This window comes from Triplophysa dalaica, chromosome 4 (assembly GCF_015846415.1).
Source record: "Triplophysa dalaica isolate WHDGS20190420 chromosome 4, ASM1584641v1, whole genome shotgun sequence".
In the NCBI taxonomy this organism is placed as follows: domain Eukaryota; kingdom Metazoa; phylum Chordata; class Actinopteri; order Cypriniformes; family Nemacheilidae; genus Triplophysa; species Triplophysa dalaica.
The window spans coordinates 26,061,553-26,080,702 of NC_079545.1; the positions used below are offsets into that span (position 1 = coordinate 26,061,553).

At 40.2% G+C, this 19,150-nt stretch overlaps 1 protein-coding gene across 1 annotated transcript in view; it reads left to right on the forward strand.

Annotated features, from left to right (window-relative positions):
- Window positions 1-19,150, forward strand: part of tmem8b (transmembrane protein 8B) — a 120,232-nt gene that overhangs the window by 20,796 nt on the left and 80,286 nt on the right. The window contains exon 2 of the mRNA XM_056746407.1: window positions 15,777-15,966. Within this exon, the coding sequence (XP_056602385.1) occupies window positions 15,777-15,966 (190 nt within the window). The remainder of the gene's footprint in view (window positions 1-15,776; window positions 15,967-19,150) is intronic.

Genomic DNA, 19,150 nt, shown 5'->3' on the forward strand with positions numbered 1-19,150 from the left:
ACGGTGGCTTAGTGGTTAGCACATTCGCCTCACAGCTCCAGGGTTGGGGGTTCGATTCCCGCTTCCGACTTGTGTGTGTGGAGTTTGCATGTTCTCCCCGTGCCTCGGGGGTTTCCTCCGGGTACTCCGGTTTCCTCCTCTGGTCCAAAGACATGCATGGTAGGTTGATTGGCATCTCTGGAAAAATTGTCCGTAGGGTGTGAGTGCGTGAGTGAATGAGTGAGTGTGTGTGCCCTGCGATGGGTTGGCACTCCATCCAGGGTGTATCGTGCCTTGATGCCCGATGACTCCTCAGATAGGCGCAGGCTCCCCGTGACCTGAGGTAGTTCGGATAAGCGGTAGAAAATGGAATTTATAATAAACAAATCTAAACAGTGAATTAATCTTATAGAGCACCATAAAATATAAACAAAAAACAATGAAATATTTAATATATAATGCTAAATATTTAACTAAAATTAACATAAACATAAACAAAAATAAAAGCTAATTTAAAATATTGATTTTAATATTGAATACTCTGATGAGTATTATTAGATATTTGTGCATTGCATCATTAACTTACCGTAGTTGAAGCAATTTATTGAAGTTTAGTGCAGGACTAGAAGTTCGAATAAAATAACAGATTATTGAGCTCATGTTTTGGGTTACACACTTTATGTCTTTAGAAGTGTGAATGTGATGTATACTGTAAGAATATTAAGGTAATCTCTTTAAAACCAATTTACATTGGTCAGCACATTATTTATCTTTAAAATCTAAGAATGCAGTTATAAAATATAACAAATTTAAAAAATATTTACTCAAAGTGCTTGCATGCCAGTTTTTGGAACTGAACTGAATATGTCATATATTGTCCCTGATTCATTTTAGAATTGTGTCATAAGGTTAAAACCAAGATGTAATGCATAGCTTTTCCAACTACTCATGTTTACAAATGTAAAAGCTCCTCATTGGCTCAGTAACATTAAACATCATACCATTTCATGAATACACACCTCACAGAGCTACAAAGCTTGCTAGGACTTGACCTAACGCAGTTCAAAAACTTAGTTCCAATTCTTTCACAGTGTTTTTAAAAAAAATACAAAAAAGTTGCAAAGCATCTTTAGAAAAAATACATTATACAGTAGAAACAGCAGACGAAAGATAAAGAAATCATGGAAAATAGGGATATTTAGATTTAATGAAAAATTGTGCAATTCATCACTCCCATTGCTGTGCAAACTAGATCACCATTTCTAAAATAACTTCTCTTCTCTTGCCTACACCTAAACGTTTTACTTTCACATAACTAGAGCAAAATGATTCTGGGGAAATCTGTATGTGGAGACTTTAAGTTCTCAGGCTATTCCAGTACGAATCTCACCTAAATGCGTGGATGTACAGTATATTACATTATCTTGCAAACGCTGTGAATGTTTTTAAGCAAAACCCCAAGTTCATGCTTTTGGCTGGAAACATCTTTTCATATCAGTCTGGATCAGCCATTCTTGGATGTGGAGCCTTGTGTGAATGCTGTCATGTCAGGCAGAATGTAAAGGGCAAGTGACAGAGCCGTGGTAAAGAGCTCCAAGACAGGAGTATGTGCTTTTATCAGGGATAGAGACCCAGAAACACATGCACGAAAGGCGGACAGAACCGCACTCTGCTCACTGCCATTAATTATGGAACAGACAGCGATGGTGTGGAGAGACAGACTGTGCTTAAAGCAGATAGAATAAGTTGTCAGTCTCTTGGCTGCACGTTACCGAAACCCTGGGCAGCACTGGCGGTTCCCGAGAATTCATGAAAAGCACTTTTCGCGAACTTTAACAAGGTGGTTTTATAGCGAGCAGAAAATTGCTGCCTTGGTACAAGGTATCAAGACTGCATGATTAGGGTTCACCAAGGAATAAAGTGACTGATGCTTATGGGGCGTTTTTTAATGCTTTGTATTGCCTTGTGCTCTCTCTGGTACATGCTCTCATTGACTGATTTGACAAGAGCCTTCGCACTTTCAAAGGACATTTTATTTTTTCATGCCTCTTATAAGCTTCATATACGGTATTTGACACCCATTTTAACGTTTTACTCTGTAACCAGAGACTGACCTGTGACGAAAGTAGTAATTTCTCCTGGGAGGAACACCCTTTACACTCCAACAGACTTTGTTATTTTTCTGTGGGTGACTGGAGGCAGTGTGTGATGGACTTTAGTGCATCTTCTGTGCTTCTAGTTTCTCGTAAGAAGATTTTCTGTGGCCTGTGGCCGCCTCTGTTTAATCTGTGTGAGGAGTGTCACTACATGGCCAAACCTATAATGACACTTTCTTGCAGTTAATGAGTTTTAGCCAAATTCATTAACATTGTGTTCTTGTAGCTCGATTGGTAGAACATCGCTTTAGCAGCACAAAGGTCATGGGCTCACTATGACAGTTTCCATCAATGGGTACATTATGAGGTCCATAAAGAAATGGTTTAATGTGTTTGTTTTGGAAGTTTTGGAAGTGGAAATTTCTGGAGGTAATACCTCATTCCAATAATGACCAACGCAATCTACTAAGAGCAGTGCAAATTAGCACAGGGTTTAAGTTATGTCTTTTTTGGGTGTTAAATAAAGCAGCAAATACCAGTACAATGACGAGTGCAAACCTTAGTAAATCATGTTGCATGATTCATTTAAAGACTCTTCTCCCATTTAGTTTGCGTCTGAAGAGGAAACTCCCTTAAATCTATATGCAATAAGATCAGTCGCAAAAACAGCTGCGTCCACGCATTTTCAGTGCTAATTTTCACTGCGTGTCTTTAGTAAAAAAATAATAACTTTTTATGCCAAAAGAGGCGTTTGCGCTGCCGCAAGCTCTTGTTAAATCTGGCCCTTGGTGTATTTGTGTCCATGCATTGGCTGAGAAGTCAGAAGGTACCTTCATGATCTATATGGGTACAAATTCATTGCTTTTTTAATGTTTTAAGTAAGATGATTTTACTCAGATTTTTTTTCTTAAAGCTAAACTTGAGGTAATTTTATTTTTCGTTTTTGACAGGGATGTGTTGAAATCCTAGCATTTTAGGGATGTGTGTGCGTGTGTGTGTGTGTGTGAGAGAGAGAGAGAGAGAGAGAGAGAGAGAGAGAGAGAGAGGGAGAAAGACCGGATGATGTTGCCAGAGCAGATTACACATGGCTTTGCTTGGAGTGTCTCTGTGAGCATCTCTTTGAAGGTTGTAATCCGTGGATTTGGGCTTGGATGTGGGAGATGAACGGAGAGAACGCAAATTGAACTCTGGGAGGAGCATCTACAAGGTTGACCTGCCTCTAGAGCTTAGTCTGAGAGATGCAGACATTGCTTGGAAGGTTTGAAGGATGCTACCCACGCACAAATATTAGTTCGATGCATTTCAGAAATCTGATTGCCAAAAGCCCTGAAGCAAAAATATATATTTTTTTTTCATGAGACCACTTAACTTTGAAACATGAAAGGCTGGTGTCAGTTTTTGCAGCATGTTTGAACTGCAAGGGAAGCTACAGAGGGTCTATGACCACTGTCAATGCTTTCTCTATTTAGAATCAGTCAGAAACATGCTGTTTATTTTTCTTTAAAAAGTGAATGTTGAGCTGTTTCTTTTAAGCAAAAAAAAGCATAGTGTGAATTATGGTATATTATTTAGAGTTGTTTTTATTATAAAACATTAAGTAAAATTATTCATGTAAAAGCTCTTTTCTTATTAGAAGGTGCTGTGTGTAATTATTTGGAGGATCTATTGACAGAAATGCAATATTATATATATATATAATACACATACATAACTAGGTCTTCAGAGGTATATGATGACCTTACATATGTTTTTATTCCCTTATAATGAGCTATTTCTATCTACATACACAGCGGGTCCCCTTACATGGATTCGCCATGTTGTTCTACTGCTGTCCTAAATGGACAAACTGCTCTACAGAGCGCGTTTCTTAAAAACGATAACTCCTTTGACAAAGAAGTGAAAACGTGACAACATCTTAGCATTGTGTCAGCCACCATAATGGTTTGAAAAGGGATATTTGGAGTGAGCCGTTGGTTGGTTTACAACCTCACCGCTAGATGTCGCAACATTTTATACACTGGACCTTTAAAAGTGAATTTTTGAAAGTACTTCTTGAAAATGTCACATAAAAAATGACCATATTCATTGTGCAACTACCGCAACATACTGAATGACTATCATAAAAAATGATCAAATATTAACCCAAGCTGTCACCCTTTTAAAAGGATATACAATTTACTGTACAGATATGTTTACATTTGGTACCAAAGTGTACCTTTGGGGTCAGTGGCAGCATTTCACCAAAACCTAGGGTATGGCAAAATTTTCTTTCAAAAAACACATTCCAAAGTAAAGGAACCAACAAAACTGGTACAAGAATCCATGAAACTGAAAGAATAGACGAACATGCACAGAAACTTAAAGATAACACACACTACCCTCATATCGTTTAAAATGTGCTTCTTAAAGCCCTTATTTCTGCAGCAAAAGGGCGTCTCCAACGTAATGTCTACTAAACCATCTGCCATTTGTACTGTGTGTGACAATAGCTTCAAACCCACAGCCAGATGTTGTCATTACAACCAGCAACGACAACGTTAATCGGGTATGAGTCTTGTAACGCATCTCAATAAAATGGAAGGAAGGAGTCGGGAACCGGAAGACATTCTAAACATTTAATAAATTAATATAACAGCCGGCGGCCCCTCACGGACGACCGCCGGCGAACATAACATAAATATAAATACAAACATAACATAAGTTCGGGCCCGGTCCTCTCTCTTCGACGGTCCGGTCGCTCGTTCCTTTTATATGCTCCCATCTCCTACGTGATTCGAGGCCGGTGTGCGCACAGCTGGCGCTAATTCACAATTACTCACCGGACTCGAACCACGGTCTCGCCCCGCCTACTCTACTACATACCCCCATCACCCCTCACAGGCCGGGGGGTACCCCCGCGACTGTGCAAGCTCCCTCCCCCTCCTTCGGGGGGGGTGGGGTGGGGGGTATGCAGCGACGAGACGAGACAACGGAGACGGGAGCCCTCGGAGCGACCGGAAAGAGAGAGGGGAGAGAGGAAAAAAAAATAAAGTCCGGTTCCCCGACATGCTGCAGCTCGTTCCTCAACCAGCCGGAGTACTCTCCTTCGCGGTGCCTTGCGGTGGCCCTGGGGCTTCGGTGGACGGCTCGACCGTCCGCCCCCTGGCGGCCGGCGGTGGCTCCTCCTTTATCTGGGAGTTGGGGCGGGCTCCCCGTCCCCTGCTCCTCCCCCTTGGGCGGACGGACGCAGGCTCCGGCCTCTGGCGGACGGCGGCAACCCCCCCGCTCCCGCTTGAACGACAGCCACCCCACCTCGACCCAGGGGCGCGGCAGCAAAGGTCGCCGTTCCACCGAAGCTTTGACGGTGGCCGCACTGTGCACTTCCGTTTCCCCAGAGCCACCGCTTCGGGCAGCCACTGGCGGACACCCTTCGTCCGCGCTGCCCGAACTCTCCGGCACCGCGAGGCCACTAGGCGGCGAGGACTCTCCGACAGCATGTCTCTCCTTCATCCCGGGTTTCGGCACCACTGTAACACATCTCAATAAAATGGAAGGAAGGAGTCGGGAACCGGAAGACATTCTAAACATTTAATAAATTAATATAACAGCCGGCGGCCCCTCACGGACGACCGCCGGCGAACATAACATAAATATAAATACAAACATAACATAAGTTCGGGCCCGGTCCTCTCTCTTCGACGGTCCGGTCGCTCGTTCCTTTTATATGCTCCCATCTCCTACGTGATTCGAGGCCGGTGTGCGCACAGCTGGCGCTAATTCCCAATTACTCACCGGACTCGAACCACAGTCTCGCCCCGCCTACTCTACTACATACTCCCATCACCCCTCACAGGCCGGGGGGTACCCCCGCGACTGTGCAAGCTCCCTCCCCCTCCTTCGGGGGGGGTGGGGTGGGGGGTATGCAGCGACGAGACGAGACAACGGAGACGGGAGCCCTCGGAGCGACCGGAAAGAGAGAGGAGAGAGAGGAAAAAAAATTAAAGTCCGGTTCCCCGACATGCTGCCGCTCGTTCCTCAACCAGCCGGAGTACTCTCCTTCGCGGTGCCTTGCGGTGGCCCTGGGGCTTCGGTGGACGGCTTGACCGTCCGCCCCCTGGCGGCCGGCGGTGGCTCCTCCTTTATCTGGGAGTCGGGGCGGGCTCCCCGTCCCCTGCTCCTCCCCCTTGGGCAGACGGACGCAGGCTCCGGCCTCTGGCAGGCGGTGGCCGCACTCGGCACTTCCGCCTCCTGCTCCTCCCCCTCGGGGGACGGACGCAGGCTCCGGCCTCTGGCGGACGGCGGCAACCCCCCCGCTCCCGCTTGAACGACAGCCACCCCACCTCGACCCAGGGGCGCGGCAGCAAAGGTCGCCGTTCCACCGAAGCTTTGACGGTGGCCGCACTGTGCACTTCCGTTTCCCCAGAGCCACCGCTTCGGGCAGCCACTGGCGGACACCCTTCGTCCGCGCTGCCCGAACTCTCCGGCACCGCGAGGCCACTAGGCGGCGAGGACTCTCCGACAGCATGTCTCTCCTTCATCCCGGGTTTCGGCACCACTGTAACACATCTCAATAAAATGGAAGGAAGAAGTCGGGAACCGGAAGACATTCTAAACATTTAATAAATTAATATAACAGCCGGCGGCCCCTCACGGACGACCGCCGGCGAACATAACATAAATATAAATACAAACATAACATAAGTTCGGGCCCGGTCCTCTCTCTACGACGGTCCGGTCGCTCGTTCCTTTTATATGCTCCCATCTCCTACGTGATTCGAGGCCGGTGTGCTCACAGCTGGCGCCAATTCACAATTACTCAGCGGACTCGAACCACGGTCTCGCCCCGCCTACTCTACTACAAGTCTAAAATATTGTCCTAACATAAAATTAACAGCAAAATAGGATTAAATATAAAACATGCCTTACCTTGTCACAGTGCAGTTCATTGCATAAGTAGCGGCGATGTTGGAGCAGTGCTAAATCTGTGACATCCAAATAAAAAAGGTAATCCAAAAGACGCGCGGATATAGTGCAATGAACTGTGACTGCGCAACACTGGCACACGGAGTTAAGTAAAAAAATGTAATCATCCACAGAACGTACCAAATATTATTCATCTTGCAATATTTATACATCTGGCTTGGGCAGATGAGACTGTTATGACTTTTAAAATAATATGCTAATTTACCGCCTCTGTTTTGGGTACTGTAACTGTTGCAGTTATATGCACTCTGTAAGTGCAAAAGTGTACTTTTTAATAGTACTGCCCTAGTGTCAGCTTGAGTAAATTTTTCGACCAATTGTTGTGACGCCGATGGATTTAAAGCTACAATGTAAAGGGAAATATAAATGATTACTCTAATTTATTCGGTTCTGTTTAATGAGAATGATTATTTCAAATATATTTCACCAGAACAGAGCTTCAATTTAGATTTTGTCGTGTACTACTGTAAACACGCTTTAGACCAGTGCCCACACAGGTGTACGTTCATCCACTATACTGTTAAAGAGCACGGGCTTCCATTACTCCTAATGTAACATAGCTAAAGAGCATGTGCCTCTTTGTATTGTGTCAATTGCACTCAGAACAACAGTTCCCTATACTCTGCATAAATTAGTCATGTTTCTATCGGTCTATATACAACAATTACACATGCACGTCCTCTAATCTCAAATGCTCTCTAAAAAACACTTTCTCACTTTCTAGTCTCTATGCTTTTGCTAAAAGCAACATAAGCAGAACTGCAGGGTCAGCGGTTGGATCACTTTTCCTCTGGAGATGCGATGCGAAGGTAATTCTATGACGCAGATGTCACAAGCCATTTCTTCATCTCAACGTTGCAACATGATAAAATATGACTGAGCAGCTTCTGCCCTGATATGCTATTTAAGTGATGATAGAAGGGAATTAATACACTGGGACTGAGTAACCTTGGGGAGAGCAATGATTTTCTCTCCTTACAGTGCATTCTGTGTATAGAGAGCACTGCTTATGTGTGTGTGTGTGTGTGTGTGCATGTGTTCTCCTGCTAAAAGCTCTGTTGAATGTTGGCTGTTTCTCCTGGATGCGTTCCCAGTATGGCGTCTTAAAAAAGACGTTTGAGGATCTCTTTATCTATCTAAAAGCCTCCTTCCAAGCCTGAGATTTCGTCGCTGCCTTCACATTCCCTCCATATTGCCCTTATAGTGCAAATCCATCCTCATGTCTGCAGATTTCATCTCCGCTGCAGTGATGAAGCTGTTGGGAAAAATAACAATGCTGTTGTTTACCAAAAAAGCAAATCTGCCATTATTTACTCACACCTATGGGGTTTCAAGCTGATATGTTCTTTGGAACACAAACGTATACGTTTATGAAGAACTGTTGCACAACTGGTAACATTAAATAACAGATCATGATGACCAGGGGATGCCAAGCTCCTAAATGTTCAAAAAGTTTTTTTCCTCAATGTTTTTCCTCATTTCCAGATATTCTTGTACTCATCTTCAGGTTATATCTAATCTACTATTTGTTTGTATTCAGAATTACAATATAATGTCTAAATATAATATTTAATTTCTATACACACAATAAGTTGTTTTGGTGTAAATGATGCGGCAAATATGGGCTTGATTCCAGTTTCAGTGAAGAGACGAAGATATTAGGATTCAGTGATGTGATTCCAGTCACATAAAGCTGTTGTAATGCCTTTAAAAAACTTTATTAGCACACAACTCATGGACTAGTTTTATGGTACTTTTGAGGTGTTTTATCTGGCACTGTGTTCCACTGAAAAATAACAGCATACAGGTTTGTCGTTTCATACATTTTGGTTCAGGTGGACTATTCCTATAATAGCCTAGTCTTTAAAATATGTGTCTGGAATTTGCGTAAAATACTTACATCTTAGATTTTACAAGACAAACCAGACATGATCAAAGAATGAACGATGAACCTCTTTTTTTCCTTTAAATACATTGTTTGCAGGGAGGCCTCCATAATTAAGATGAAGTACACCTTTCATAAATGCTAGCCTAGATAGACTCAACTTAAAAGCTATATGACCTCAATATCTATTAAATGCTATAGACGGTATAGAACTAATGACAGTGGGGAATATGGGGCTCTACATGAGAATGAAAGTGAGAAAGAGAGAGACATCATTAATTATTGATCCCCCATCACTGCTGAGAGGTAACGTGACTGGAAGAAAAAAACGTATTAATTTTAATGTTCCTCAATCTGAAGTCTAGATTGAAAGAAGGGAACCTGTATTGAGCGGCAGTAAACTTTGTTGTGTGGGGAATATCGACATGAAATGTAATAAAAGGGTTTTTGATTTATTACTTGTTTGGTCCATTGAGAAACATCTTTTGTGGGCTGTGGAGGGACAAAACGCCAAAGAGAAGATACAAATCTCTGTGTTCTCCAAAGCACTTTGGCTTTTCTAACAATTTCTGTTAATAAGTGTTTCTTCTTTACTGTCCTTATAGTTTGTATTAAACATGATTAAATTTGGTTACAACAGGTGCTACGGAAAGATTTGTGCACTGTGGGAATGGAAAGAACGAGATGTGCTTGAAAATCAAGGTTTTCCTCCTATTGCTAAATACTCCCTTCTTACTGTTTTAAAATGAAAATATTAATTGCAGTATTGCAGAAAATACAAACTTATAAAACTTAAAATGAATAAATAAGGTTTTAAATTAAAAGGATTTTATTTAATTAAGGGAAAAAAACATCCACTTCATTATGCTTATTTCAGAAATACTCTCCAACTGCCTCAAATATCATTAAAATGCCACCAAAAGCATTTAAATAAACCTTCAAAATCAAGTGAAGTAAATTGCATTGCCAAGCAGGGGAGGCACCAGGATATTTTTATTGGGGGTGCTAAGGGGGTAGCAGTAGATGGTGGGATGATAAAATTACTAAATTAATAAATGCTTTAGCAAGACACCAAGCAATTTTACCGTTTTAATACAGAACAGCTTTTTAAAAACATTGTTGTAGTGCATTAGCCCACACTTCTCCCATGGGTACACTTAGTTATAGACATTTTTAATTAATTAAGATTTTGTGACCATTTTTGAACAAACTTACTTTAAATGCCGTGCTTTTTTGTTGAAAACATTATGCTTTGTCTAAAGTAGCTTATGAAATGTATTTGAACTAAACTAAAACAACAACAACAGAAAAAGCAAATTGAACAGAATACAGCAATGAACATATAATGTACTGTAGTGTAAAGTCGGCATATTGTTTTGTAATTTTTTTATTTAAAGTTTCTAGTTTTTTTTAAACTAGAAACATGAACATCCATTGTTACACAGCCAAAATACAAAATCAAAGCTTCAAAAACAGCAAAAGAATTGCTCCTTTGGCGGTGCATTCAGTAACTCATTTTCATCTCCCCTCCTTCAACAATTCACTTTTCTATCAGTGCCCCCGCCTCCAAAGACGAAATTTGCGGGTGTAAAATGAGTGTGCCGTGCGTTACCCCTCAATGCTATGATGAAGTGGATTCATGGAAGAACCGACAGAGCAAACGAGTGAAGCACTCCATCTTGCAAACTCAAATATGTTTTGCCGCCTGCAGAATACAATAATTTCCCCGGCTAAGGTACGAAACAGGAAAGATAACGAAATGTGTTGTGTGTATTGTATGCATGTGAAGCTAATGCAGGAAACATGTGTTTAAACTTTAAGCACAATAGTATTGTATAAAGCTCTCTAACAATACTGCAAAGCATACAAAATGTTAACGTTATACATCACGTTAAATCCTAGTGATTTGTGAGTCTCTATTGAGAAAGCCAAACCTCTATCAATGCAGCTTTCATGCAGAATAATAACTTAAAGGGATACCTAACCTAACCCAAAAATGAAAATTCTGTGATCATTCACTCACCTTCGAATTGTTCCAAATGTGTATCAATTTCTTTGTTCTGATGAACATAGTTTGAATAATGCACATAACCAAACAGATCTCAACACCCATTGACTACCATAGTAGGAAAACAATGATTTGTATTAATTTCTAATTGAATTATTAATGTATTTAACACATTTGAATGAAGTTTTGGGATCCTTCTTTCTTACATATTTCCATCACTCTGCTGCTTCCAAATTATGGGTTTGTGCCACCAACTGATTACTTGGTAGCACCAGTGCCACCTCTCTCAGATGTTTGTCTAGTGCCCTGCCACAAGCACAAGGTTCAAATCCTTTCCCTAAGGGTCCTTTGCTAATCTAATTATTTCTTCTATACTTATTTACTAAAAGCAAACTAATCAATGGTATACTCTATACTCTTCTGTTCATTGAATAGAATTAGCAGGAAACGTGCTTATTTCAACAAAGACCATGACATGTTCCCATAAAGTGCAGATTAATCAAAACATTCAACATATTTACAATTGGCCTGAACTCCATGTACTATGTTGTAGTTTTACAATACTGTAACTTTAATGTAAACTAGATAGCTCCCGCCCTCCAGGTACAAAAACAACACATCTTCTGATGTGCCACGGCGGGCATAACAATCTGGTTTACCTTGAGCTGCTCTCTGTGGGAAGATGGAGAGCTTCTCTTCCAGGTCAATGCAATTTATTTTAAGTGATGTTTTATTGAGTTCGCTGCAATACGAAAGTCGCATTTTCTTACACTAAAGTATTGGAATAGTTCGACTGGCCAGCCAACCACAAACTCAGGCTGAGTCTTGATAACAGATGCCAATCAAACATTATCCATACATTTGATTTATTTTTTATTGATTTCAGATGTTATCAGCGTCTTTGTTATTATACTGGAGACTGTTGAGAGACTATTGGCCAGCGTCATTTTTACATTTTCTCTATTCCAATCAGAACCTGGTGCACACAGTCCGAAAATGTTTTAGTTTTTGGGACTCGTTTGTACAGGGTCTCTGAATCCAGTTTCCAGTTTCTCAAAAAAGATGAGCACCACAGTACCCACATAAAATGATAATTTGTTCAGTCCATTTTAATCAGTTTCTCTCATGTGGAAGCGCACTGCAATTTGGAATGTTGTGTATCACAAAACTGCATCTGAATTGATGCTTTAGCTATAGCAATATGACTCAATAAAGGCTAAATCATTCACCACTCTTAGCATAGCCAATTTACCATGAATGCTAAAACAGGGAAATATTCGGCTCGGTTTTCGAGCCAAAGTGTCATGCTGCTTTCAAAACATGGATATTCTTGGCTTGTGCCGTGGACAAGAGGACATATATTCGGACATGTTGGGCACATCTGCATCACATCAACACATGTAACGGCCAAACAACATGACATTGGCTCTGCTCCTGACTGACAGAAAGGGCAATCAGCCTGTCTCATTCTGGATGATGTGGACTATTGGTGTAGGCTCTAAATCTGTATCTTTTGTCTTTTTGAAATATGTTAAGATCATCAAAAAATATTAAAAAGCACAACTGTTAAAAATGCTAAATCCTAATAACAAAATAATGTACTGTATATTATTTATAAATATATAAAATATAATAATATAATTTATAGACTAGTGTACACAAACTTACCAGAAAAACATGATTTTAAATTTATATTAATAAATGATATGATTTATACTAGAAAATAAGAAAATAAGAAAAAACGTTTTGATTAGAAAAAGGATTTCAGTGTAGTGCAATAGTTAAGGGCATTGCATATAGATTCCGAAATATGCATCCAGAATTCCCCCCATTAAAAAATAAATACGACCTCAATCACATTTACACACTGGCTCCAATATTTTTTGCCCGTCATAAATAAATTGGACTGGGTTCTTTCTATTTTCTGCGTTTTTTGCATCCGTAGCAAGCATTTTGAGAGGCATTTTGACAATACAGAGACACCGTACAAACGAACGCCACATTCAAAAAAACATATACGAAAATTTCGGACTGTTTCTGCAAATACCTTTACTGTTGAAAACTAAAGGTTCCTAGTTACTTCCACTAAGATTTGTGAATAATTTTGCACTTTATATGCGTTAATATTTTAAAGCGAGAGAGGCTATTGGAGCTATAAGTGCCATATTCCAGCCCATCATCGCAGTTCATACAGTACCAAATGATGTGGGTCCATCTACTATATTTCACTTGGTAATTTTATTCGCACTGTAAGTGATTGCGCATGAACCCCATCAGTGGGATGTGCTGTGGCTGTCTGAGCTAACAGATGAAGAGGCCATACTGGCATCGTACCTCTGAGAGTCCATCAGCTTAATAAAAGTGTCAAGGCGGTTGATTTGTTATGTCTGTTAATAACGGAAGCAAAGGGGTCGACGGGAAAGAGATTAAACAGACGGCTAGGACTGACACGAAGGTGCTGTCATTGGTCTTCACTCATCTGCTTTGCCAACCTTATACACTTCTTATTTTCATTATATCTCAAACACAAACATTCAATCTCCGGAGATTGCACCTGCTACCCCTCCGCTCCTATATATATGTGTAGGAGACTTCTGTCCTTAAAATCTTCCAGTAGGGGAGGTTTGGGCTGTTCAGTTGGTGACAGAAGTTGACTGTTTTTGCTTGTCAAATGTGAAGTGTGTATTTTCTGTCTTATTGCGTAACCTAAAGCGAATATAAAAGTATTGATGGTTTTTCCCTGTGTTTCATTGGCAGAAGATTCAGATCTGTTTGGTTGTAAGCATTCTTCCAAATATCTTTCTCTGTGTTTATCAGAATTTATACAGATTTGGAACAACTCAAAGCTAAATAAACGATGGGCTGCATTTCCCGATAACGTTGTCTCTTAGTGCTACAAAGACTTTATCCAAGTGATACCTTTTCTAGGCGTGTTCCCTGAACGCTAACTTTGGAGGTTACTTAAGGTAAACCTTTTTAAGTGCGACGTTAGCAGGTGATGTCCGTGGCGGTGGTGCTGAAGAGGTTGATATCGATGCCTCAAGAATCGATTGTTTGCTCTACCTTGCGTTATAGAGTGGGAAAAGTGTTGAGAAAACAATATTTTAGAATGAAGAAACGCTTAAGAAATAGTAGAAATTGCATTTATCAGGGCTCACTGAAATAGTATAAATAAATAAAGAAATATATGTGAATTTATAATTTTGAAAGTGTCCGATCCGACACCCTCACAGCCATACGTTTTCTGCGTTAACCAGCTACATTGAGTGGCTGTTTGGCTTTGCTTGTTTTTGAAAGGGTCATTCATATTCTCATAGTTTGCCATCATCTGTTAATGTTCTCAACGATCTGTGTTGATTCACATTATTGGAGTAAATCCCTCATTTGTGTATAGGGATAAGTGTCCCATCCAGAATGCCAATCACTCGCGGGACACCCGCAATGGCATGGATGCCTCGATGTGCCTTCATCACGTTGTGCCTGGCGAAAGGCATACGTATGTAATCAGTGGCATGGATTTGTCACTGATTGAATGCTGAATCACATCAAGGTCTTTCTCAGCCCACATTCATCCCCAAACACTTCCAGAAAACTCCACAAGGCATAAAAACGAAGTGCCTCCATGCAGCAACTGATTTTCTGGGCTGAGGGAAGTTCCGTCGAGCTTGTCTCGACAAAGTTGGGCCAAAAAGATGCAATAGCTGCATAATTTGATCTTGTTGCAGACTTTATGTAGAATTTTCCCTTCTGACATGGTGCGTGATAAAAGGTATTTCAAATCATTAGGTATTTCTAGGTCTGGGGTGGGCTTTCACAATCTCGAGCTGTAAAATAATTGTAATGACACCACCATCTAAAAGTGATAATTCACTCAAATATGACAATTCTGTCATCATTTACTCACCCTCTTGTTATTTCAAGCCTGTATGACTTTCTTTTTTCCACAGAACACAAAAGAAGATATTTTGAAGAAAGTTGGTAACCGAGCAGCACTGGTCCCCATTCAGAACCAATGCCAACCAAAGTGAATGGGGGCCAGTTAACAACATTCTTCAAAATATCTTCTTTTGTGTTCAGAAGAAGAAAGAAAGTCATACAGGCTTGAAATAACAAGAGGGTGAGTAAGTGATGACAGAAGTTCCATTTTTTGGTGAACTATCACTTTAAGGATTTTTGGACAGAAAGTCAAAATGAGCTTCCCCCTTTCCCTAGGTGCTTAATAATAAATGCAGATAACTGTGAACTCCATAACATCTCCTGAGCTATGAAATACCAACCTCTGAGCAATAAAATTGTCCTATAGGTGACAACCATATAGAGTTTTAAAGGATTGGCCGTGATGGATAGGCAGTTAAGACTGACTGAAAATGTCCATTAGTAACAGCTACATTAATCTGGGAAAAGCAAATTGCAATAAATTGCACCTATGCATTGACCACACATGGAATGCATGAATAACACTGAAGTAACTGGATGGCAGGGTATAAATGTTTCACACTACAAATCACAAGGAGATCGGAAGCCATTAGGCTCACTGGAGATGGAGCCATAGGAAGCCACGGCTCATTAAGGCAGATTGCAAATGTCATTTTGGTGCTTCCTCCCTGGCCCTGCATTGAAAGACTGCAATGACATTAATTTTGCATAGAGTCTTGGTTTTTGAATCAGAGCCAAGGCACGTGGCACGTGACTCAGAACAAGTGTTATTAAATCACTGGTGAGGCTCTCAGAAAGAAGGTCAATCAAACTGCATTAGGACGGATTCCTCCAAATCTATCCCCACCCATCTTCCCCCCATAAAAGCTGTATTTCATTTAAACGCCTCTCTCTTTGTTCCATTCCATAGATTGCCTGTTTGTAACTGACTATTTCACCCGGACGCCTCGCAAGCTCAACGCCTACCGCTCCTTTGCCAGCGTGGAGCTCTTCCACTTCAACGTGCCTGAAGACACCGTGGTGGCTGTTTGGAACCTCATCACCTTTAAGGAGCAAGGGGGGACTTTTGGAGACAGCTGCCCAGACCGCAACGTGACAGTGTGAGTTGACTATAAACTTAAGTTACGTCCCTTGAAAGGGTGCGATGCAAAGATGAACACATGATGAGGTCAAATATGTCTAATCAGCATTGGAGATGAGAGGAGAAATATAAAAGCCAAATGTCAAATATGTGACTATAATGACCTTTCAAATGCCGGCAGTGAACAGCGCTTGCTCTTCGCCTTGATAAAATATATTTGAAACCACGTCCAAGGATCATTTCCCAGATGCTGATAATTTTCTGCACTCTCCATAAAAAGGCATTTATCAAATGCGCTGCTGGCGGAATCACATCATAACTGCACACTGGAGATTCATAAGCATAAAAAACCAAGTGATACAGTTAAGATTTAAAATCCAGATCTGACGTTTTTACCAATTTTCAGAGGGTCACATTCAGTGGGATTGTTTTAAGAGATCTAATGAATTCCAAATGTCCTCTAAAGTTAGAACGGTGATATACTTTTATTGGTCATAAAAGACTTTCGAGCGATCGAGTCCTTCAGTTATTGCCTCAAGGTTACAAACAAAAAAATGACCACTTTTTAATGAATGAAAGGGTTAAAAAGAAGCAATTTATACTTAAAACCCTCATCACACTTCATGTTAGAGAGACCAAGCGCCACATTTCCATGCTTCCTGAACACAGACAAAGCCTAAATGTTCTGAAATGAAGTGTGAAAACACAATGATATCAGCCCTTGCACCCTGAACCTTTCAGGAACTTTGTAAGGTGCTTTTATAAGCTTCATTTTTTTCTGTCCATTTCTTTCAAGTCATCCTTGAGTGATCCTAGCACACTTTCGTAGCCAGTTCATTGTGTGCTAGCACCAAAGTGATTGTTGAAGCTAGTCTCGGCTCTTGGGTAATCAAAATGCAGAATACTTTTCACTGAATACTCAGGTCTTCAAATCCCAGTGTGCTTGCTGTCATAATAGCTCCAGCAAATCACTGACCTTGTTATTGCCTGTCACTGAATGTAAATCATAAGTGATGAGAAAGAAGCTCATGATGTCTTTAATGTGTGACATTATAAAGAGGAAAGAGTGTCCTTGACTAATGTCCTACGCTGATTTATTGTGAGAAATAGGTTTGTTATTTATGCTGTGTTTCTGTTTCGGCTATGACCTTAAAGGTAGTATGAACATCAGGCATGCTTTAAACATCCCCTTTCAAAAGTCCTTTGACTCTTTCCTGGGATTGCTGTTCAGATTTCTCGTGGTGCAAAATCTTTTTATTGTTATTTGTCTTTTTTCTTTTAATACTATTTTAGAAAAACATTTAGGATGTCTTAAGTGAAAACTGTATGAGAAAATGTGGTATAAACAGTGATTTTGGAAGGACATTATTTTCAACTCATGAAGTCAGTCATAACTCCACGGACACATATTGCCTTTCATAATTACAGCTAGTACGCCCATGTTCCAGTTTGAGTGATTATACAATGTGTGTCTTCGGGGCCTATCATAGAAAATAAATGACCTGTCTATGATTTAAGTATTCCTTCTTTTTTACAAAATTGAGCCTCATCTTGAGGGAACTTTTTTGATTAGCCGGAACAGAAAAAAAACAAAAAGGCCTATCTTAACTTTTTACTCATTCAGAAGGTTCCAAAATAATTTCTATAGGAGAAATGTTAAATGCTCCAGAGCTCATTCTGCATTCTTTTTTAAATATAAAGACGTTGAGCTTGTACATCAACATGAGATTGCAGCATCTTATTTGGAATAATTTGAAAGAAAATGTGTAACTCTGTAACAACAACCAAGAAACTGAAAGCAACACAAGTTAACACTCTTAATAGTCTAAACAATTAAGGCAAACAATGTTGTAAATGCGTAAGCTCCAACAATGTTTGCCTAATTTGAAAATTGGCCTACCATTTTTGCATTGATAATAACCCGAATGCTTTAAACTAAATTTCCACCAGAGTTGTGATAGTTTATTTTAACTAATAATTTAAGTTAGGTTTTATTTTTAGATTTTTATGTTAATTTCAGCTAAATATTTAGCAACTTTGTTAAATGCTCTTGTCAGTTTATTATTTGTTTGTTTATTTTTTATGTTGATATATAAAATTAATTCATTTTAATTTTTACAATTTTATTGCTTTAAACATATAACATTTATTTATTTTTGTTTATTTTTTCCCAATAATTTTTCAGCCTATACTTTATTTGATTTCAATAATCAAAAACACTTTCATTTTAGTAAGCTAAAATAACATCGATTTTCACGTTATTGATAGGTAAAAACGTGTTTAGTAAATGGCCATAAATGGACTTACCATAAATGTGATCATAGATATGGCCTCTTGAGCTTTGTACTATTAGTTTCACCGCAAAGGGTGTCAATGTATTGTTGACGAATGGAAGATATTTAATGATTGCACTTTAATAAAGATTTGTGTCTTAATATTTTTTTAATCTGCTAAATAAAAGCATAAACAACACTCTTCAGCTGACGCTATATTGAAAATACAGTAAAGTCTCTAGAAACTTACTGCTTAAATCCTTTTGCGCTTGCGCAGATTCCAAAACACGCAAAATTTTAGAATGGAAGCAATACAAAGTTTAGTCATGAGGCCTCAGGTCATCTTGCTGTTTTCATAATGAACGAGGCAGGGCTCCATTCTGTCGATTCAGCTGTCAGATAGCAGGCAGGGGGGTGCCATAGAGAGATGGTAATTAAACAGGCTGTAGTAAGTGCCGGGGGAGAGATAAAGTGGGAGGATAAGAAAAGAAGAGGGAGACAGCAGAACAACTGGGTCTTGTGGATAGCAGTTCACACTATGGCCCGTAGATCAATATCGTGCTGCCGGACCAGCCATGACAACTCTAATTGCACCCAATACAAACCAAGTGGCCAGGGCAGAACTTCAGCCGTGAGCTCCTGAGGTCTTCACAGCAGTGTCTTTTCCCTGTCTTGAAACATCAAACAAAATCTTTTGGGAAGCCTTCTAATGCGAAGCATCACATTAGATAATCAATGTTTAAATTTGGGATGAGTCATGTAGTGTTGGTATTTTTTTTTGTCAACTTTGGCAGTCTTTTAGGAAATAAAACCCCTTATAACACACTGTTCAGGTTGTAACTAGTTTTATTTATCTAATAACAACCCCCAGCAATGGTTCTGATGTTTTCTGAACATGGCTAAAAATGAATCATGAAGCCATTGTAGACA